We start from the raw sequence: 23,814 nt of genomic DNA on the forward strand, positions 1-23,814 counted from the left end.
TCTTAGACCCAAGTAATTATCTTCTTATCCTCATTGAAAACTTCTGTGTGTGCTTTTTAAAATCTGAAATAATTATTTCTGTATGTATCTCTACCTCCTATGTGTGTGCTTTTACTATCTACTGTTATAATACTTAATCTCACTTACTCCCGTTGGTCTTAGACTAACGTAATTTACTAGGTTTATTTTGGTAATGGCCTCAACTACCCTGAGTCATTTCAGACCCAAATTTACTTACTCTACATTTCTTACTGGGATCTGTAATACAGTGCTAACTATGTTAGTGTTGGCGGCACTGTATTACAGATCCCAGTAAGAAATGTAGAGTAAGTAAATGTGGGTCTGAAATGACTGAGGCTAGTTGATACTTTTGTTTTAAACTTTCTCTACATTAGATTATATGGACGGTATACCCGATACAAATCTTACTTACTGTCCCATGGGACGACAGAAAAAGGTATTGAGATCCGGCTCGAAAGGACCAAGCTGTCACAAGAATTTTCAATCCCAATGATGATAACAATCACTATAGCTTTGACCAATTCCCCCTAGGTTGTAAAGCTAGGGTTAATATGAATTAGGCAAAGTCACAGATTTCTGCAAAAGGTTGGTTCTTTATTCAGAGAGCTCTAAAGTCACCCAAAATTTGAAGTGTTTATAACCCCCTCAACACACACACACACACAGACAGGTTTATCACTTTTCTACCAGCCTTGGCAGTTTCTCGCCATTCCTTTCCTCCCCAGATAAGAGGGACCTTGGAAGGAATCTCTTTCCTGTTTGTTCTCTCAACTCAACTCTCACACCACTACACAGCAACACAATGGTCTAGTCACACATATTATGGAATTATGACTACTAACACATTTCATACAATTATATGATTTCAGGGTGGAATCCTTTAGTCATTACTTTAAACATATAAATTCCCTTATCAGATATAGATTCGTATTTATTTTTTGCGATTAGCAGCTATGAAACAAAATGGCAGAAGTACTTTGAAAACAGCTACTGCAGCATTTCTCTGTTATAAATCACAACTTTCACATGTGCTCATACTTGACTTGTTACTCTTATTTTTATTTCCAAATGCGAATGTAATGCTCACACTGTAGAGCCCTGCAAATTGACCACCCACCCACGTGGCTAGTGAAATAGACATTCTTACCAGGCAATACCTAAATCTACCCACATTTGGCAGGTATTAATTTTATTCCCTGCCCAAGACACTTCACATGAGAACTTTAATTTGCCAGATAAAGAATGTTGCCCAGATATCCCCTGTGTACATCTCAAGCCACACTGCTATGGTTTCTCCCCATTGTGGACACTCCCAGATATCCCCTGCGTAAAACTCATACACTTCTATGATTTCTTCCCATTGTGGACACTCCTGTGTCTGATAAGATTAGTCAGGAAGTAAAAGCTCTTCTAACAAAGTTTGCACTGGAAGGGCCTCTCCTTCGTGTGAACGGTCTGGTGCATCTTCACATAGTTTGCCTCAACAAAGCGCTTCCCATAAGTGGGCCAGGCGTACAGCTTGTGACTGAACACTCAGCCACTCACGTTGTGACCCAATGACACCATAGGTGATAGAAGCAGCTGCCACCACCCTCGGGTGGTTAGTCTTGACCTCTAGCTATTGTTTTGGGTGTTGTTGGGATTGTGTGCAGTGTTAAAGGCTAGGTACCTGGGCTTTAGCTCTATCGGTTGAGTTCAATACCTGATCGAAAAGGACGTGGCCATGTGAATCGAGTCTGGATGTCTCTGCTTCGCCGTGGTTCCACCTCTCCTTCAGTCTTCTCCTGCTTGACTCCAGGACCTGCAGCCTCTGCAGACTGACACAAGAATAGAGGAGGTTATTATCGGTACATGAGTAGAATTGGATAACAATGTCATAGGGAAGTCTCACAACAAGATCCCCTATGGCAGATAAATTGGGATGCAAGCAAGTGAATAGCTGAGTGGAGCCTTTCTGAAATAAACAGGCCACATTTGATTACAAAAGTAACACATTTTTTATGCAACATTATTCAACTAACCTCTATCCCGATAATGTGCTGGGTTGAGGTTCTACTCCCCTCATCAACAGTGATTGGTTGGTCATCTCATGTATTGTGTCCCGCTGGGTTCACAAAGCTCCTTTGTTCTGGCACTGAGCTACAGTATATATGACTGGCGAAAGGCCCAGCAGCTTCAAAATGTACCTCTTGCCATTCCTCTGTATCGGTCGAGGATCTTGACGCTACTGGGGCGACTGTCGAGGATGCGCTCTTGTGCCAGCTTCAGTTCCAGTAGCTGTAGTTTCCTCCGTAATACCCTGTTTTCTTTCTGGCTTTGAGAAATTTCCAAACGAAACACTGCATAGTTGTTGTCTACGAGTTTACAGATCTCTGCCACGGCTGCATTCGCTAGCAGCTCCATGATGGAGGCTATTTGAGTGTGAAAAACCATACAATTATCCAGCACCTAGCTAGGGTTACCTAGATAACGTCTGTCAACCAAGTCATGTCTCCAAAGCGAATTAAACACTACCTGGGGTAAGTATGCGAGGCTGTGCAGTTAAAATAGTCATATTTTGAGTCCCATGGTGTAAATAAAGGTCAAAATAATAACCATAAAAATGCTAAGGTGGAAATTGTTGTTGGCCACTGTTCATGTCTGTTTACACTGAAGAGAAAGAGTGTTATTGGTTGGCATCATAGTTTAAAGGGTGTGGTTAAATGAAAAGGCTATGCCCCAGGTCCTCGAGTACCCCAACAGTACACTTATTTTTAATGTAGCCCTGGACAAACACCTGGACAAACACACCTCATTCAACCTATTGAGGGCTTGATGATTAGTTCCCAAGTTGAATCAGGTGTGCTTATCCAGGGGTACTCGAGGATCAGGGCTGGGAAACACTGCAATCATGGGATAATAATAATAATAATAATAATAATACACATAACAGATATAGATGAAGGTTTATAGAGGAGCACAAACAAATATCTGATTTAAGTGTAACTCCTACTTACTACCCAGTGACTTGGGAGGGCTATAGGGCCACAGTAGGAGTTGTTGACCACTACCCTAGGTCCAACAGAGGAAGTGGAAGATGCAGTCTTTTTTTTAAATAAATTGATGTTCCTAAACAGGCTTCCCACAGTCACCTTTCATTCAATGGGCATCGCATTTAATACAACATTGATATGCCACTGACTAGGCTACTGTGCTGGCTAAATCAATGCCTCCGCCAGCCTTAATTTGCAGTTTGGCACACATTTTTTAGGACACCTCAAATATTTCCACCCCTCCCATCTCAGTGATAGCAAGGTGATGTTAGACTGGTAGGGTACTATCGCGAGACGCCTTCCCCCGTTCGTAAATTGCCTCCAGGGTGTCAGAGTGCTCTCTGGGTCATTCATAAATTCAGAGATTTGTCAGATTGTTTGTTTTTAAATTCAGACCATTTCACTCTTGGTCATGTAGAAACCAGTCATGTGAAATCCATATATTTAAGGCTTAATGAATCTAAACTCAGCAAAAAAAGAAACGTCCCTTTATCAGGACCCTGTCTTTCAAAGATAATTCGTAAAAATCCAAATAACGTCACAGATCTTCATTGTAAAGGGTTTAAACACTGTTTCCTATGCTTGTTCAATGAACCATAAACAATTAATGAACATGCACCTGTGGAATGGTCGTTAAGACACTAACAGCTTACAGACGGTAGGCAATTAAGGTCACAGTTATGAAAACTTAGGACACTAAAGAGGCCTTTCTACTGACTCTGAAATACACCAAAAGAAAGATGCCCAGGATCCCTGCTCATCTGCGTGAACGTGCCTTAGGCATGCTGCAAGGAGGCATGAGGACTGCAGATGTGGCCAGGGCAATAAATTGCAATGTCCGTACTGTGAGATGCCTAAGACAGTGCTTCAGTGGCAGCGCTTCAGTCGCAGTGGCAGACCACATGTAACAACACCTGCAAAGGATCGGTACATTCGAACATCACACCTGGACAGGTACAGGATGGCAACAACAACTGCCCGAGTTACACCAGGAACGCACAATCCCTCCATCAGTGCTCAGATTGTCCACAATAGGCTGAGAGAGGCTGGACTGAGGGCTTGTAGGCCTGTTGTAAGGCAGGTCCTCTCCAGACATCACCGGCAACAATGTCGTCTATGGGCACAAACCCACCGTCCCTGGACCAGACAGGACTGGTGCTCTTCACTGATGAGTCGCGGTTTTGTCTCACCAGAGGAGATGGTCGGATTCGTATTTATCGTCGAATGAATGAGCGTTACACAGAGGCGTGTACTCTGGAGCGGGATTGATTTGGAGGTGGAAGGTCCATCATGGTCTGAGGCGGTGTGTCACAGCATCACCGGACTGAGCTTGTTGTCATTGCAGGCAATCTCAACGCTGTGCATTACAGTGAAGATATCCTCCTCCCTCATGTGATACCCTTCCAGCAGGCTCATCCTGACATGACCCTCCAGCTTGACAATGCCACCAGCCATACTGCTCGTTCTGTGTGTGATTTCCTGCAAGCCAGGAATGTCAGTGTTCTGCCATGGCCAGCGAAGAGCCCGGATCTCAATCCCATTGAGCACGTCTGGGACCTGTTGGATCGGAGGGTAAGGGCTAGGGCCATTCACCCCAGAAATGTTCGGGAACTTGCAGGTGCCTTGATGGAAGAGTGGGGTAACATCTCACAGCAAGAACTGGCAAATCTTGTGCAGTCCATGAGGAGGAGATGCACTGCAGTACTTAATGCAGCTGGTGGCCACACCAGATACTGACTGTTACTGTTACTTTTGATTTTGACCCACCCTTTGTTCTGGGACACATTATGCCATTTCTGTTAGTCACATGTCTGTGGAACTTGTTCAGTTTATGTCTCAGTTGTTGAATCTTGTTATGTTCATAAAATATTTACACGTTAAGTTTGCTGAAAATAAACGCAGTTGACAGTGAGAGGAAGTTTCTTTTAAAGCTGAGTATATTTCAATTGACTGATTTCCTTCTACGAACTGTCACTCAGTAAAATCTTAGAACTGTTTGCATGTTGCCTATTATATTTTTGGTCTGTATATACACTAAACAAAAAAATAACTACATGCAACAATTTCAAATATTTAACTGAGTTACAGTTCATATAAGGAAATCAGTCAATTGAAGTAGATTTATTAGGCACTAATCTATGGATTTCACATGCTTGGGAATACAGACATGCATCTGTTGGTTACAGATGCCTTAGATAAAATAAAAAAAGTCATGTATTCTCATTCTTTGAAAAAGCCTTCCAAATCTCTTAATAGCACTACACCACTTATCCAAGTCCAATGTGTGACAAGATGGGGAAATAAAATGGGATGAGACAAACTTGGGAAGGCTGTGGCACCATTTTGGCAACTCCAAATTAGGCATTTTTAAGGTGTAATGAGATTATATAAACAGCCATTTCTGCACCGGAAACCAGGATCAGTATCAGGTCTTTGCGCTTATTGTGACATAACAGTGAATGTCAGATCCTTGGCCCAGCTGAAGATCTATAAAAACAAAACACACTTAATTTAACACTTCACCAGGCCTTGTGTTATGCCTTATGAAGAGCGTACAGTATTTTATCATTTATCTAGGTATTTTTGGCAATATGATAAGCTTTTAAGTTATGCCCACCTGACCCAGATTGCGATTAATAATGGACCGTTTTTGGATCGCGTAAATGATCAAATAATTTGTTTAAAGATAATGGTTAAATAATTCTACCCTGAAACTTCACCATTAGGGATTATAGTTTATGTAGCATTTATAAGGAATATTTAAAGTATTAAACCAAAGTCCAACTAGGTTGGACTGGGAGGGAGAGAAATGTGTGTGTATGTGTGTGCCTAAGAAAATACAGAGAACAATTCAACTGTGGTTGACCCGACCTGGCTAGAACTCTGAGTACTTCTCAAGGTTTCCCTAATCTCGGGGGAATGGAACTGTTGGCCGGGTAGTGATACACAGTGGTGAGAACTCTGGAGAAGGATACAACTCATCTACTGTTCGTGTGTATATATGTGTGTAGGATATCTACTGTTTGTGTGGAAGTATGTGCGTAAGTAAGGAGCAAGGTATAAAATGGATGTCTTTGTATAATGGACTTCAGAACGTTCTCGTGAATAAACTGTACTAATCTTTTGCATAAGCTGAGTCTTTGCCTAATTATTATTAAACCCATGGTCTTACAAACTTTGGGGATTGGTCAAAGCTATTGATTGTTAGTTATTATCATTGTGATTGAAAATTCTCATGACAGTAAACAACAGTGATGTGATGGTGGGGATTTAGAGCTGTGTTCCAAGCTTAAATTACTCAATGGCCAAGCAAGGAGAGCAACAAAAAAATATGCATTGGATATTTGAAAACTCTTTCCTTGAGTCATAAGATTCCATTTGACAGATGTTGCAAAAAGTACAGTAAATGTAAAATGCACATAAAATCTAGTGTAATATTTGGATTCAGTCTTGTGTCCTCACCTTTGGTCTGCATTTCCCCATAATCTCCAGTGTTCCCTTTCAATTACTACCATGGTTATGCAAATGCTGACGCAAGTTGCTGACGCAAGTTGACGCATATAAACATCACGTCCCGTTTACAATAACCCAGATAAACTCGTATCATGGTTATGAGAAATCCGGCTATGGGTTATGTTGATCTTAGACGGGATATGGTAACATGTTTAGCCCCACCTGTTTTGAGCCCCACATTTTTAGCTAAAAATAAATACATTTTTTTGCACGTTATTTTGGCATTAATACGTGTCACATTAGTTTGCAGATAATGTCAAATATTATACAAAATCATTGAGTTAATAAAACATCCATACAGTCTCTTTTTTTTCTTTCTTGAGTAAGTCACCTCCAAAATGCAGGTGTTTCAGTCTAGCTAAGTGCTTTCTGTGGTGGTGGGGAAGCCAGCTTAAAATACAGAGTGTAGGGGTTGGTAATATTCTCTAGTTTCTTCGTGATTGACTCAGTGTTATGTCACTCATGGGGACACTATGTCACTGCCAAATCTAAGGGCTCAAAAATACAAGCACCTTGGGTGCTGCCATAGAGTTACATTAGAAGTGCCCATCCAAGAAGTCTCAAGGTCATTGGCCGCAAATAAAATTGCATCAAATCACGTTATATCTACGGTAGCTTTGATTGGACTGATCATGTCAACATCATACTATCAAAATCTTAGCTAGCAGTCATCATGAATCAAGTCGACAATCTACTGGCAAATCCTTTTTACTCCTTGTCATATGAAGAGAAATAATGATGAGAAATTATAGATAAAACGTATCGGTACTCATCGGCCTTTGGACATAAACATTACTCAAGTTGGAAATTTCAAAGGAGTGGTTTGGAAGGAATCAGTGGCTATCTGCAAGCATTGCAAAGCAATCACTAGCCTGCTATTCAGTGGAGTGGGTGTGTGGTCCCAATTGTCGGTTTAAAGGTCTCTTTTCCATGCTTAAAATTATAACATTCAACATTGGCCATGCTGTCAATCCAGCATAATTTCTGCCGCACTCAAAACAACTTAACTCAGAACTGGGAATCTGACTTCAGTGAGTTCAAAACAACTGGGAACTCAGGAAAAAATGAGCTCGGAATGGGAAAATACATTTTGAACGGTCATCCAACTCAGAATTGTAAGTTGGGAACTCAGGTCTCTTTTTAGAGCTACGACCTGAAGATCACTGACGTCGTCATGATTCAATGTTGTTTTTTTCCAGAGTTCCCAGTTGTCTTGAAAGCACAATGAAAACCAGATAATCACAGACTTTGACAAAATTTGCCTACGAAAGACCACCGCGCCACCTTCCTGTTCAAGTGAGAACAGCACAAGGTGAGTACAAAAATGTCTTGTATGCTGCTGCATAAATGATGTTATATGCCAGGGAGATATGTATACTGTAGCTAAGAAAGTAATACTAAGTGTATGTTGTGTAGTGAGCTGTTAGTAGCCCATATGCTTCACCCTAATAACTTTTTATGTTTTATAACCTGTTTTAGAGAAATCTAATCATTGAATATTGTAAGAGCTTTCATTGCCTGCTTAAATGCCCCCTTTATTTATCCTACAGTTCTGACTTGGTGTACAGGGAGAACACTAAGAACGGCCCGTGTTCTGAATTCTGTCGCTGTACATTTCGAAAGTGCTGAACAAATAGTTATGTTAACTACATCCATCCTTGCTCGGTCATTAATGTCTTAATTGAAATTACGGATTGCCTCTTAGCCGCTTGTCGTCCCCTTATGTCAGTGTTTGTACATCTCAGTTGTCAGTAGAAACCACACTTGTTTAAGCAACTCAGCCATATCAGCTATGTTTTTTTTTAAAGGCAGTAAATGAGGTTGAATTAACTGTTTTGTTGCCAGACGAGGCTCAGCTGATAGCCAGGTGTAGTAGTGGTAAGGTGTTGGGACTGCTGTTGGGACAGCTTTATGTAGGCCCTAACAGTTTGTGGGCACCTTTTGTACCTTTATATTGCAATTAATGTATTGTTTAGTGTTGTGTAGTGGCTTTGCTGGCATGCATCCCACAAATATATTTTTGTTTGCCCCACCAAGATGTAAATGCTAAAATCACCACTGAATCAGTATGACCAATTAAGGAAATAAAAAGCTGAGATAAGGATTAAACATCATATTCATCGGGTGTTGCGTGTTAGTAAATTCATATTCTGCGCTCTAGCACAGTCAGACGAAAGTGCTCTGGAAATTGGAGTAGATAGCCAGACTAAATTTACGAACGCACACTAGAATACTGTAGGGGGCGCTGTGTTTATTAATTTATTTTTAACCTTTAACTAGGCAAGTCAATTAAGAACAAATTCTTATTTACAATGACGGCCTAACTGCCTTGTTCAGGGGCAGAATGACAGATTTTTAACCTGTCATCTCGGAGATTCGATCTTGCAACCTTTCGTTCACTGGCCCAACGCTCTAACCACTAGGCTACCTGCCGTGTTGAAGGCACCGTGCCTCCTTCATTGTAAAAAATATTTTGGAAGCTATAGAAATATTTATTATTATCTACATAAATTTTTGCCACGTTTTGTATATTACAGACCCCTTAATTCATACTTTTAAATGAATATGTGAGTTAAAACAAAAATATAGCATTTTCCTGAAGTATAATTTTTTCAGGTGACTAATGTTACTCTCCCCACAAAAAAAAGGAAGTAATACATGTAATTGAAATACGGTAGGATTCCATTCATTCATACTAGGGAGTGCCAATATGGCTGACTGGTCACATTCTTTCACTACAAATGTGGTGAAAAAATTACAGTAAATGACCTAATAAGAATGGCTGGTTAGATCCCATCAGTGTCAAGGACAGAAACCTATAGGTTCGAAGGAAGCCGAGGCCAATTTTTATTCTAAATGATACACAGGCAAATAAAAAGGGCATGACAACATGATTTCTCATTTATTAACAGATTTGATCACCTATTTTTTTAGTACATAAAGGAACAGGTACCACCTGATTATGCCGAATAATGTTGGGGGGGAGACATAATATTTGTTTTGAATAGAACATAGGCAAAACCAAATTCAGAGGGGACATGTTGTGTTACACTTCAATGACAGTGTTTTGGCTATGCTAGCACACCAAACAAGTCTGTTTCATGTAAGAATATGAGTGTACCCAGAGGCTCAAACGAGGGACCTAGTAATCCAAAAACCCCTCTTATCCCAATACACTACACATAACTATAATACACTACATGACCAAAGGTATGTGGACACCTGCTCGTTGAACATCTCAATCCAAAATCATGGGCATTAATATGGAGTTGGTCCCCCCCTTTGCTGCTATAACAGCCTCCACTCTCCTGGGAAGGCTTTTCCACTAGATGTTGGGACATTGCTGCAGGGACTTTCTTCCACAAAAGCATTAGTGAGGTCCTGCACCTATGTTGGGCGATTAGGCCTGGCTCGCAATCGGTGTTCCAATTCATCCCAAAGGTGTTCTAAGGGGTTGAGGTCAGGGATCTATGCAGGCCTGTCAAGTTCTTCCACACCGAACTTGACAAACCATTACTGTATGGACCTCGCTTTGTGCACAGGGGCATTGTAATGCTGAAACAGGAAAGAGCCTTCCACAAACTGTTGCCACAAAGCACATAATTGTCTACAATGTCATTGCATGCTGTAGCGTTAAGATTTCCCTTCACTGGAACTAAGGAGCCCAAACCATAAACAGCCACAGACCATTATTCCCCCTCCACCAAACTTTACAGTGGGCACTATGCATTCGGGCAGGTAGCGTTCTCCCTGCATCCGCAAAACCCAGATTCACCCATTGGACTGCCAGATACATCACTCCAGAGAACGCATTTCCACTGCTCCAGAGTCCAATGGCGGCGTGCTTTACACCACTCCAGCCGACGCTTGGCATTGCGCATGGTGATCTTAGGCTGGTGTGCGGCTGCTCAGCCATGGAAACCCATATCATGAAGCTCTCGACAAACAGTTTTTGTGCTGACGTTCTTCCTTCCAGATGCAGTCTGGAATTCGGTAGTGAGTGTTGCAACAGAGGACAGACGATTTTTATGAGCTACGATCTTCAGCACTCGCCAGTCCCGTTCTGTGAGCTTGTGTGGCCTACTACTTTGTGGCTGAGCTGTTGTTGCTCCTAGACATTTCCACTTCACAATCACAGCACTTACAGTTGACCGGGGCAGCTCTAGCAGAAACGTGATGAACTGACTTCTTGGAACGGAGGCATCCTATGATGGTGCCATGTTGAAGGTCACTGAGCTCTTCAGTATGGGCCATTCTACTGCCAATGTTTGTCTTTGGAGATTGCATGTCTGTGTGCTCGATTGTAAACACCTGTCACCAATTTGAAGGGGTGTCCACATACTGGTCATGTAGTGTATGTCAGCTAAACAATGGTTCCCAGATATCCCCTGCGTAAAACTCATACAGTTCTATGATTTCTTCCCATTGTGGACACTCCTGTGTCTGATAAGGTTATTCTGGAAGGAGAAGCTCTTGTAACACAGCTTACACTTAAAGGGCCTCTCCTTGGTGTGAACAGTCTGGTGCTTCTTCACATAGTTTGCCTCAGCGAAACGCTTCCCACAGGTGAGGCAGGCGTACGGCTTGTCGGCGTCCGTCCTAATGCTCGGCCTCCCACGTTGTGACCCAATGACACCAGAGGAGGTAGAAGCAGGAGCCACCGCCCTCAGGTGGTTAGTCTTTGAGCTCCCTCCTTGACCTCTAGCCATTGTTTGAATGTTGTTGGGATTGTGTGCTGTGTTATAGGCTAGGTACTTCTCGTGGTGAACGTCCATCCTGACCCTGTCTGTATTTGTGGGGTAACCATGAGGTAGCTGAGGAAGGCTAGACCCAGGCTTTCTATGAACCCAGTCACCAGGCATTAGACGAGACCCTGAAGACAGACTTCCTGAAAGACCACCACCAGGGGGGTCTCCCACCATGCTCTGTGAAGGCTGACGCCCAGGATGACCTGCTCTGTTCATCATGGATACTGTGGTGTTTGTATCATAGGAACAGGAGGGTCTATCTCTATCAGCCCCAGGCCCTGCTTCATCCCTGCACTGAGACTGTGAAGAGAAGGGTCTGGGCTGCAGACTGGATCCCTGACTGGAGCCTCTGTCACTCTGATGACCACCAGGACTGAGGTTGTTCAGTCCACCTGTCCACTGCTTGTGTTCTGTGTGGTGGTGGAGTCTCTGTCCCTCTTGGTTTGGTCCTAGTTGCGACTCGGGAAGGAACAGTGACAGCTCCTGATCCAGGGTTCTGATCTGGTGCCAGGGTTTGTGACCAGCCGCTACAGAGGTCCAGTCTCTCCCGTCAGCAACACCGGACATCAGCAGGTCCTCATGGACTGCAGACTGTAAATACAAATTGTACAGAAGAACATAAATATTTATATAAGAAACTCTTTGCTATACACACAGAAACATGATATTATAAAATGTTAACCACAGTCAAGCCTATCTTTAACACTGTGATTTATGGACATAACAATATTGTTGTTAGGTCCATTATTCAAGTTTAATATTTAAAAAAATGTCCACGTGTTGATTCAAGAATTAAGTAAAATGTTTTTGTTCGACTGAGATAAGAGAAACTCAGTCCCGGCAATAATACAAAAATAACCAAGTCAGTCAGCACAGAGTCAATTTTGTATTTAAATTCAACAAAATGGTCATACACTCACATAATGTTGTACTTTTATTACACAAAACGATACATGTGAAGTAGAATAACTTTATTCACTATGGTAACACTTCCTGTAAATCTGGTAACTTCTCTTTGATAAAATTCATTTTGGAATAGTTTGGAAAAGGTTCAACATGACATTAGACACAGCGTCACTACTTTATGTCCAGTGAACATTAATTAAAGGTCCAATGCAGCCGTTTTTTATCTCAGTATCTAATAATTTCTGGTTAACAACTAAGTACCTTACTGTGATTGTTTTCAAAGGTCAAAAAGAAACAAAAATAGCTTCTTAGCAAAGAGCAATTTCTCAAGCAAGAATTGAACTAGGACTGTCTGGGAGTGGTGAGGGGAAAACTAGCTGTTGTTGGCAGAGAGGTTTGGCGCTCTCTTATTGGTCTATACACTCACCAGGCAAGGCCAAAACTCTATCCCACCAAAACAACTCTTACACTAAAAGGGTATTATAATTTTCCCAATTTCAAAGTATTATTCTAACCTCAGTGAGAAAATATATCTGAATATCTCACGTTTTTGACTGCACTGAGCCTTTAAGGCACGATCATTTCACCATTATAAAGGAATAAACCTATAGGGACACTGTCACTTTCATTAGTGAATCATTTTTACAGACACCATCACAACAACCATCACGTTATCATCTACTCTGCCTCATCATACTCATTCTTTCCTCAGTTCTTCTCATCCAGTTCTCTCTACATCCAAAATGACAGAATGAACTAACTAGTACTACATTACATGTCACTATACTCATGGGCTGTGTGCATTTTCTGCTGGTGTATCCTGAGGTAGCTCCTCTCTGAGAAACTCTTCCTGCAGTGAGTACAGGCAAACGGTCTCTCTCCAGTGTGGACCTTCAGGTGCATCTTCAGCTGGTGTTGGTGGGGGAACCTATTCTCAGATTGGGGGCAGCTGTAGGGTTTCTCCCGTGCCTCTCCAGGTTGAACAAGTCGGAAAAACTGTCCCCGCACAGGTGGCAGCTGAACGGTTCTCCCCCGTGTGCATTCTGGTGGATCTCCACCTGTTTGGGGAAACTGAAGGCTTTCTCACAGAATGAACACGGGAAGTGCTTGTCTTTGGCGCTGTCACCTTTACTGATTTACGTCTCTACTACTGTCATTTGTCAATGGACTTGTGTAGCCATTTAGTGTTGAGGCACTGGCATTGTCTGAGATCTGGTATAACATTAGGAGAGTGTGAGGAGGACAAAGACCAGGGAGTGTCTGTGTTGTCCCAGGATCCATGTTCCAGTTGATATATCCTATAGAAGGCAGGCTGAAGGCAGCACCTGTTGGGGCGCCATCATTCTCTCTGAATCACAACTATAGGAGCAGGAAGGAGCAAGCCAAGTCTGTTCTCTCCAGCTGCATACGGACACCTCCCCGTCCCCGCGGACCAAATCTATGTCTTATCCTGGTCCCCCACATGAAAAAGTACTATAGTATGGTAATAAATACTATAGTATTCACTGTAGTGTTTTTGCTGACTTTACTGTAGTATTTCCTGTAGTATACACAGTTAACTATAATATAAAATACTGTAGTACTATAGTGTTTTTGTTTTATCTTTGACATAGACGTGTAGGTACAGTTAAAGTTGGAAGTTTACATACACCTTAGCCAAATACATTTAAACTCTGTTTTTCACAATTCCTGATATATAATCCTCATAAAAATTCCCTGTCTTAGGTCAGTTAGGATCACCACTTTATTTTAAGAATGTTAAATGTCAGAATAATTTATTTCAGCTTTTATTTCTTTCATCACATTCCCAGTGGGTCAGAAGTTTACATACACTCAAGTAGTATTTGGTAGCATTGCCTTAAACAATTTAAACTTGGGTCAAACATTTCAGGTATCCTTACACAAGCTTTCCACAATAAGTTGGGTGAATTTTGGCCCATTCCTCCTGACAGAGCTGGTGTAACTAAGTCAGGTTTGTAGGCCTCCTTGCTCGCACACGCTTTATCAGTCCTGCACAGGCTCAAACGCAGTTACAACAGGCAGACAAAAAAATCCAAATTGTATCCGTAAAGTTCATAGAAACATGTCAAACGATGTTTATATTCAATCCTCAGGTTGTTTTTAGCCTAAATAATCGATAATATTTCAACCAGACAATAACGTCGTCAATATAAAAGGTAAACAAAAAAAGGCACTCTCTCGGTCAAGCGCATGAAAAAGCTCTGTGACACAGCAGGGTCCACTCATTCAGACTGCTCTTACTCCTTCATTTTTCAGAATACAAGCCTGAAACTGAAATTTCTAAAGACTGTTGACATCTAGTGGAAGGCATAGGAACTGCAATTTGAGTCCTAAATCAATGGATACTGTAATGGCATCGAATAGAAAACTACAACCACAACAAAAAAATCCTACTTCCTGAATGGATTTTTCTCAGGTTTTTGCCTACCAAATCAGTTCTGTTATTCTCACAGACACCATTTTAACAGTTTTGGAAACTTTAGAATGTTTTCTAACCAAATCTACCAATTATATGCATATCTTATCTTCTGGGGATGAGTGGAAGGCAGTTTAATTTGGGCACACTTTTCATCCAAAATTCCTACCCTAGAGAAGTGAATGGAAACAGAATGCACCTGAGCTCAATTTCGAGTCTAATAGCAAAGGGTTTGAATACTTATATAAATAAAGTATCTGTTTTTTATTTGTATTAAATTTACAAAGATTTCTAAAAACCTGTTTTCACTTTGGCATTATGGGGTATTGTGTGTAGACTACTAGGAATATTTTTGGGGGTTGTGGCTAATAGTGTTGTTCCCCAGCCCAGAGTTGAGGACGCTGTACCATCCACTGACCTCCACTATCTCGCCCTGCTCAGTGATGTGGTCCCCTGGGCCCTTGGCTGCGCCCGTCTGGGATTCCAAGATGGCTGCCCAGTCTCCCTTGTTAGGCTCCAGCCAACCACCTGCAGGAAGAAGTTACAAAATAGACATTTACAAACATGGCAGAGAAAACTCTAAATATGGAGTTTGAGTCAATGTCCTGGTCAAGTACATAAATGATGTGTGTGAACATAAGTTGTATTGATTGTATTTTATAAATTAAGAAAATAATAACCAGATGCATCACTATTCCCATTGAAGATCTGTACTATGTGTAGGCTATATGTATTTCTCTCTTACCTTGCTCCCCCATTTTTAGTCCACTCAGCAGATCAATGCTCTCTGGTTCGTCTTCTATTGTCTCCACTTTGACTATCAGCAGATCAGGCTTCCCATTCTCCATGTCTACTGACTGTAAGAGATAGTGAGAGGATGTTGGATCAAGAAATCTGATATGAGCACCCTGCTATGGACAATCTTCTGATTGAGCAATGAGGGATTGCCATGACTACTATGCAAACATGTTAGTTGACTTGATTTGATTACGTGACACTCTTTAAAGAGATGAATCAGATGAACTTGTGGATACCATCATTGTCTCTGTGTCCAGTATGCAGGCAGTTAAGAGGTAATTCAGCGAACCAATGCTAACTAGCTTGCTAGCTGTACCGGAAGACTTCCAATGTTTGCCGCTAAGCAAGTTAGCACTGGTTCACAAAATTACCTCTAACTTCCCTTTAATGGTTTGATAATTCAAAGGCATGGTACCACACTTAATACAAAATAAATCAAGACCTGGGTCCTTATTCACAAAGAGTCTTAGAGTAGGAGTGCTGATCTAGGATCTTTCCAACTAATCTTATTCATTATTATCTTAAAGGAAAAAAGGATCCTAGATCACTCCGACTCTGATGCCACATTCAAAACATTGGGAACTCGAAAAAATATGAGGTCAAATCATGACATCGATGATATTCAGGTCGGAAAGTCGGAGCTCTAGAAAGAGACCCGAGTTGGAATTCCGGGTTGGATGACCGATTTTTCCCAGTCAGAGCTCGTTTTTTTCCCAGAGTTCCCAATTGCTTTGGACGCACTTAAATCGGAAGTCTGAGATTTCCAAGTTCCCAGTTCCGAGTTGTTTTTAACGCGGCATGAGAGCCCACTCTATGGTTCATCCTATGGTACTACAGCCATTAATTTTTTTTCTATATTTTTTTCCCCCATGGCCAATACACAGAATTCATTTTCTGAATTGAACATCATTTCATGGAATGTGAAGTTTATGGCACATCGCATTAAAAGGAAACAAATATTTAATTACCTAAATAAATTCAAATGTGTCATAGCTAATGTTCCCTCAGCTGCATGTCCAGCAGCTCCCCGAGACTAACCCGGACGACACTGGGCCAAATGTGCGCCGCCCTATGGGACTCCAATCACGGTCGGTTGTGATACAGCCTGGAATCGAGCCAGGGTCTGTAGTGATGCCTCTAGCACTGAGATGCAGTCACTTAGACCGTTGCGCCACTCGGGAGCCCTAATAAGCTAAGTAGACAATAGGCAGAGGGTAGCATCGTTTGTGTGATTCTCTGTAATAATGGTATGGGAATAATAATGCTTTTTATTTTGTAAAGTGGTTTCTTGCATCAAACAACATTTTCAGTCACCTTGTCTGAAGGACAAGTGGATAAACAGGTTAATGTCAGGCCCTGCCTGTTTTTCTCATGGAATGTAGGCATTGAACACCACACGTTGGCTGCTACTGTAGGCTAAATGATAGAATAGCTATTAACATGTTAAAATGTTATGGGATGCATTTTCTCCATTGTTTTTGATGGTAGGCCACTCTGGTAGGTCTACATTATGATCAAATAGCCACAGTAGCCTACATGGCCACTGTTAAACTGTACCATAAAGCAGGTACAGCCTCAGTGTTCAGAGTACCGGCGTGCTAGAAATTGCACAGAATTTTTAATACTCAAGCTTGCACTCAGCAGACCTGAAATTTGCTCAGTGCCCAATTTTTTTTGAGGGAACATTGGTCATGGCCCTGTTGCAAGAAACTCATTTAATGGGACAAGACATGGAAGAAATTTTAAAAGATTGGGATGGAGAAATACATTTAACATCTTACTCACCCAAAGCAAGGGGAGTGGCTTATAAGGTTAATTTAGAACCTGTCAATTCCAATTGCACGCTCCCTCAAAACATCTGTGGTATTGTGTTGTGTGACAAAACGGCACATTTTAGAATGGCCTTTTATTGTCCCCAGCACAATGTGAACCTGTGTAGTGGTCATGCTGTTTAATCAGCTTCTTGATATGCCACACCTGTCAGGTGGATAGATTATATTGGCAAAGGAGAAATGCTCACTAACAGGGATGTAAACTAATTTTGTGCGTATGGAACATTTCTGGAATCATTTATTTTAGCTAATGAAAAATGGGGCCAACACTTTAGATGTTGCATTTTATATTTTGGTTCAGTATATATAATTTTGGCTAATTTATTTTGCATTGTCTTTTCTTATTGGACCCACCACTATGCCATTTCTCTCCTTTTCTATTGGTTTTCATATCAACTTTCTTTTATTGTCCAGACGCCACAATCCTAACCAAATTAGCAATTGTGTTTTCCCACGAATTGCATTTTGGCAAATGTTTTAAAAATGTTGTTTTCTTGGCTGCTTCATTACATGAGTTGCATGTTCTGTTAAGATGCATTACCATAATCTAAATGTGATTTATGTCATTCTGAGCAACGTGGGTGGATATTAATGGTTTATACACCCACGGCATATGGGTCTGGTAATTTTCTCAAATGGACGGTAAATAAATCTTCCCGGTTACATTGTCCGGTGCCACATTTTCCTAATGGAAATCCTGACGTTTGAAATAAATCATTGTTAATTAAAAAATAAATAAAAAAGCTTTGTGAATACGGACCCTGACCAAATATAATTCAGACAGTAGTTCACAGTGGGCTCACCTCAGTGAGACTGTGTGTGGTCCTGTGCTGCTCAGCTGGTTCCTCTGTGGGTTCAGGAGGTGGTGTAGTCTGGTTGTCCTCCATGACCATGGTCTCCTCAGGGTTCCCCAGGCCCTCCTCCTTCACCAGCAGTACCTCCTCATCCTCCTTGAAGAGAGAGGTGACACAGATTACACAGACATACACTCCTCAGGTAGGTACACACAGATAATAAACACAGTGTATATCCATCCCCACTACGTTTGAGTCCTATACTGTAGTTACAGAATGACTTCATTGTTGTTAAACCCATCATGGTGGACATAAATATGTTGTGGGGAAATAGTCAAAAGTCACCATCAGACAAATCTGACTAAACTATTTTGACGTGTAAAGTAGGTGTTTGTTTGTGTGTGGGTATGTGTAGGTATATTTAGTAAATGTATATTGGTTATAAAGCACTGTCAGGTGTATGCGAATAGGGGGAGATCGGATATGATGTGTACTAAAGAGTCTTTAACTTGTCTCCTCCACTTCATCTATACTGATTTGAAGTGTATTTAACATGTGACGTCAAAAAGAGATCATAGCTTTCACCTGGTCAAGTCTGATCCCTTATTGATGTCACTTTCAATCAGTGTTAAATAAGTCATTTTATGCTTTGAGACAACGGAGACATGGATTGTGTATGTGTGCCATTCAGAGGGTGAAAGTGCCTATGAACGGGGTGTGGTAGTAGGTGCCAGGCGCACCAGTTTGTGTCAAGAACTGCAATGCTGCTCGGTTTGTCACTTTCCAGTTTCCCGTTTGAATCAAAAATTCAGGTGCGTACACAGATAAACACACTTCCAACATCGAGTGTTTATCCATCCCCACTACGTTTGAGTCCTACACTGTAGTTACATAATGACTTCATTGCTGTTAAACCCATCATGGTGGACATAAATATGTTGTGGGTAAAGATGTCAGCTATGATAAGTCAAGTCATCAGACAAACCTGACTAAACAATTTTGACATGTACAGTAGGTGTTAGTGTAGGTATATTTAGTAAGTGTATATTTGTCATTAATAGTTAACACAGTCACAATTAACCATAAAAATGAATGAAAATTAAACATTTGCTTTTTGGTCTTAATTTAAGTTTAGGCATGAGGTTAGTATTATGGTTAGATTTAAGAGATTGTAGAAATAGGTGGGGTTTAGCAATAATTATGACTGACTGTTAACTAGTGATGAACCGTGTTATTGGTTTTAAAAGCAGAATAGGGTGAGATCAGATCTGATTTGTATTAAAGGGAGTCTCAATGAATGTCAGAATGAAAAGTCCCATTTTTGTGTTTATTAAACAAACAAGTTAAATACAACATATGAAAACACATACGTCTCAACAACAAAAAAATCAGCATGAACTTGATGAACTGCATTCATTTTCTCATTAAAAAAGTGTCTTGGGAAAAAAATTAAGCAGTTGAATTGAAGTAATGTAATATGCTTTCATGAACATCATATAGCCTATACAGTACAAACACAATTTGAAACAGACTTTAGGCTTACAGTGCATTCAGAAAGTATTCAGACCCCTTCACTTTTTCCACATTTTATTACGCTACAGCCCTGTTCTAAAATGGATTCAATTGTTTTTTCCCCCCAATCTACACAATACACCATAATGACAAAACAAACCCTTTTTAAAAAATGTTTTTTTAAAACATTTCTGCAAACTTTATATAAAAACCCCTCATATCACATTTACATAAGTATCCAGACCCTTTACTCAGTACTTTGTTGAAGCACCTTTGGCAGTGATTACAGCCTCGAGTCTTCTTGGGTATGAAGGTACAAGCTTGGCACACCTGTATTTGGGGAGTTTCTCCCATTTCTCTCTGCAGATTCTCTCAAGCTCTGTCAGGTTGGATGGGGAGCATCGCTGCACAACTATTTCCTGGTCTCTCAAGAGATGTTTGATCAGATTCAAGTCCGGGCTCTGGCTGGGCCACTCAAGGACATTGAGACTTGTCCCAAAGCCACTCCTGCGTTGTCTTGGCTGTGTGCTTAGGGACATTGATCTGTTGGAAGGTGAACCGTCACCCCAGTTCGAGGTCCTGGGCGCTCTGGAGCAGTTTTTCATCAAGGATCTCTCTGTACTTTGCTCCGTTCATCTTTCTTGATCCTGATGGCTGAAAAACATCCCCACAGAATGATGTTGCCACTACCATGGTTCACCGTTAGGATGGTGACAGGTTTCCCCCAGACGTGACGCTTGGCATTCAGGCCAAAGAGTTCAATCTTGGTTTCATCAGACCAGAGAATCTTGTTTCTCATGGTCTGAGAGTGTTTAGGTGCCTTTTCGGCAAACTCCAAGCGGGCTGTCATGTGCCTTTTACTGAGGAGTGGCTTCCGCCTGGCCACTCTACCATAAAGGCCTGACAATACATTTGCAAAAAATTCTAAACCTGTTTTCGCTTTGTCATTATGCATTATTGTGTATAGATTAGTCTTGATTTAATCCATTTTAGAATAAGTAACAAAATGTGGAAAAAGTCAAGGGGTCAGAATACTTTACAAATGCATTTTATGCCTTATTGCAATATATACTGAAATCTGTTACTCTTGTTATTCCAAATGCATCTGTGGGTCTTTTTAGCTGATAACAATAAATGCATCTTCGTCAGAAGCTATTAAGTGGAATGGTTACTTTCTATGTTATTGAGTGGAATGGTTTTTCTGCTGGTGTATCCTGAGGTAGCTCCTCTCTGAGAACCTCTTCCTGCAGTGTGTACAGGCGAACGACCTCTCTCCCGTGTGGACCTTCAGGTGCATCTTCAGCTGGTGCTGACGGGAGAACCTCTTCTCACACTGGGGGCAGCTGAAGGGTTTCTCCCCTGTGTGGACCCTCTCGTGCCTCTTCAGGTCACCAGCCTGAGCAAAGTGCATTTGACACTGAGTACAGCTGAAGGGTTTCACCCCTGTATGGACCCTCTGGTGCCTCTTCAGGTTTCCAGCCACAGAAAAGTGCATATGACACTGGGTACAGCTGAAGGGTTTTACCCCTGTGTGCACCCTCTGGTGGATCTCTAGCTTTTGGGGGCAGCTGAATCCTTTGTTACAGAACATGCAGAGGAACCGTTTCTCTTTACCATTGCCTGATGTGGCTCCCACTCCCTGAGCCGGGACTCTAGCCCTGTCGTTTGAGTTCAATACCTGATCGGAAAGGACATGGCTGTGTAAAGCGAAAGGTGCCATTAATGTGGACACAGGATTGCGATCCCTGAATGTGTGTAAAGGGGAGTGCGAGGCAACATTTAGATTTGTCTCTAAGCTTCCCCTGTAATCTAAGAAATCTCTGCCCTGTGAGTGTCCGTCTCCTAGGTGACTATCTGCATTCCATATGGGAGAAGCATCACCCTCCACTTTCACAGTCACTTCATCTACCACTATAACCTCCCCTTTCTTATCTAGGCACCCTTCAGAGTATACACTACTACTGTACCGGTTCCAGTCCCCTCTGGACAGATCAGTCTGTGTCTCTAAACCCAAGGATATGTTTCCAGGGTCCATCTCTGTGGTGTAAGAACAAGACGGATCATCACCACCAGTGTCTAACGCATCACCATCTCCACGGGAATGAACCGTCTTCTGGCTCTGGTGAAATACCGGTAAATACTCTGAGCTGGGAGCAGGAGGACAGCCCAGTCTCCCCAGCCCCAGTCTCTCTGGGTCTGATCTGTGGTCAGATCCTGTGTGTAAGAGCCTTTGTGTTACAATTAATATCTCGGTGTCCATCTCTGACTTGAGGCCGGCCTTCGGTGTTCCACTGACCTCTGTGATGCTGGGTTGGGTCCAGGCCTGGGGCACGGTGGTGGTGGCAAGGTCCTTGGTGGCTACAAGGTGCTTTCCAGATGCTCCAGTCTGGATGTCTTTGCTGTGTCTTGGGTCCTCCTCTCCTACAGACCTCTCCTGCTTGACCCCAGAACTTGCAGCCTCTGCATCTGCAGACTGACATAAGAAGAGGGGAGTTATTACCAGTACATGAGTAGAATTGGATAACAATGTCATAAGGAAGTCTCACAAGCTCCCCTATGGCAGATAGATAAGTATGTCCATGTAAGCAAGTAAATAGCTGAGGGGAGCTTTTATGAAATAAACTGTCCACATTTTATTTTCTGACGTAATACTATTACACTAACCTCTATCACAATAACGTGCTGGGTTGAGGTTCCACTCCCCTCATCAACAGTGATTGGTTGGTCATCTCTCCAAGCATTCTGTCCCGCTGGCTTCACAAAGCTCCCATGGCCTCCAGTAAGATATCCTTCACCTGAGAGAGCGATTGGGGGGGAAAGAGGTGGTTAGGTACTGTCAATGCGCAATGGTATATTGTACACTATTGACAGTTTTGACACTGTCTAGAATTGTCAAGGATGTAAGATAACACTTCGCATAGCTTCTTGATATAATATTTATAGATTGAAAACAATATAATGCATGGAACATAATCAATGAGTAAATAATGGGAAATGCAGTAAATCAAGAATGGTTAGAATATGATAGTGTCTTTCTGCAAGTTAGCTAAGTAATCAGAAGTATTGCCTAATATCCAAATAATGATCAAAACCGAATTCTGGTTAACCAGCCATATGTGGTTAACACATCTAAAGTTACACATGCGCAGATGTGAACGGGGAGACCGGCCCGCAGCCTCCACCTTCTGCAAAATGTACCGCTTGTCATTCCTCTGCACCGGTCGAGGATCTTGACACTACTGGGGCGACTGGTGAGGACGCGGTCCCGTGCCACCTTCAGTTCCAGTAGCTGTAGTTTCCTCCGCAATGACCTGTTTTCTTTCTGGCTTTGAGTTATTTCCAAACGAAACACTGCATAGTCGTCGTCTACGAGTTTACAGACTTCTGCCACGGCTGCATTCGCTAACACCTCCATGATGGAGGCTATTTGCGTGTGAAAAGCCATACAGTTAGCCATTGTTAGCAGCTAGCTAGTCAACGTCCGCGTTACCTAGATAACATCTATCAACCAAGTCCTGTTTCAAACGCGAATTAAACACTATATGGGGTAAGTAGGCGATGCTGTGGAGTTCAATGGGGCATATTGAGTTCCAGGATGTTAATAAACGTCTAAATAACAACAAGAAACGCTAACTTGAAAATTGTTACTGTTCCCTTCCGTTTACGATTCTTCTTCAGTGGTTTTCAAATGGCGGTTGACAACCAACTTTAATGATGCATTTCCGCCACCGTCTGGAGTGTGGATCAGAGATAGGGAAGGTTTAAAGTTGAACCCTAACCAATTAAACCCTCCTCCCTAAGGAAACGAAATATATAATTAGCACTCACTTCCGTCATCATGAAGTCTCACTCCAATTTGCTTACCGCCCAAATAGGTCCACAGACAATGCAATCTCAACCACACTGCCCTAACCCATCTGGACAAGAGGAATACCTATGTGAGAATGCTGTTCATCGACTACAGCTCAGCATTTAACACCATAGTACCCTCTAAACTCGTCATCAAGCTCGAGACCCTGGGTCTCGACCCCGCCCTGTGCAACTGGGTACTGGACATCCTGACGGGCCGCCCCCAGGTGGTGAGGGTAGGTAACAACATCTCCACCCCGCTGATCCTCAACACTGGGGCCCCACAAGGGTGCGTTCTGAGCCCTCTCCTGTACTCCCTGTTCACCCACGACTGCGTGGCCACGCACGCCTCCAACTCAATCATCAAGTTTG

The 23,814-nt window shown here is 42.0% G+C and overlaps 2 protein-coding genes across 3 annotated transcripts in view; both read right to left on the reverse strand.

Annotated features, from left to right (window-relative positions):
* LOC112261341 (zinc finger protein 184-like) overlaps positions 1-23,814 on the reverse strand; it is a 307,911-nt gene that overhangs the window by 125,312 nt on the left and 158,785 nt on the right. The window lies entirely within an intron of this gene.
* LOC112261334 (zinc finger protein 473 homolog) lies at positions 10,192-23,486 on the reverse strand. The gene is made up of 7 exons (XM_024436601.2): positions 22,792-23,486; positions 22,258-22,388; positions 21,890-22,066; positions 18,091-18,237; positions 15,403-15,514; positions 15,076-15,185; positions 10,192-11,905 (listed from the first exon to the last, which is right to left on the reverse strand). The coding sequence occupies exons 1-7, from the start codon at positions 23,048-23,050 to the stop codon at positions 10,976-10,978; spliced, it is 1,866 nt and encodes a 621-aa protein (XP_024292369.2). The 5' UTR covers positions 23,051-23,486; the 3' UTR covers positions 10,192-10,975.

The sequence above is a fragment of the Oncorhynchus tshawytscha genome, linkage group LG11, assembly GCF_018296145.1.
Source record: "Oncorhynchus tshawytscha isolate Ot180627B linkage group LG11, Otsh_v2.0, whole genome shotgun sequence".
Classification (NCBI taxonomy): domain Eukaryota; kingdom Metazoa; phylum Chordata; class Actinopteri; order Salmoniformes; family Salmonidae; genus Oncorhynchus; species Oncorhynchus tshawytscha.

Bases quoted from the DNA above. Each gene is read 5' to 3' on its own strand.
- LOC112261334 (XM_024436601.2), bottom strand. From the start codon at position 23,050: ATGGCTAACTGTATGGCTTTTCACACGCAAATAGCCTCCATCATGGAG. The intron at 18,238-21,889 runs GTCAGTGGAACA...TCTCTCTTCAAG, and splicing joins CCCAACCCAGCATCACAGAG to GAGGATGAGGAGGTACTGCT. The intron at 15,186-15,402 runs GTAAGAGAGAAA...TTCTTCCTGCAG, and splicing joins ACTAAAAATGGGGGAGCAAG to GTGGTTGGCTGGAGCCTAAC.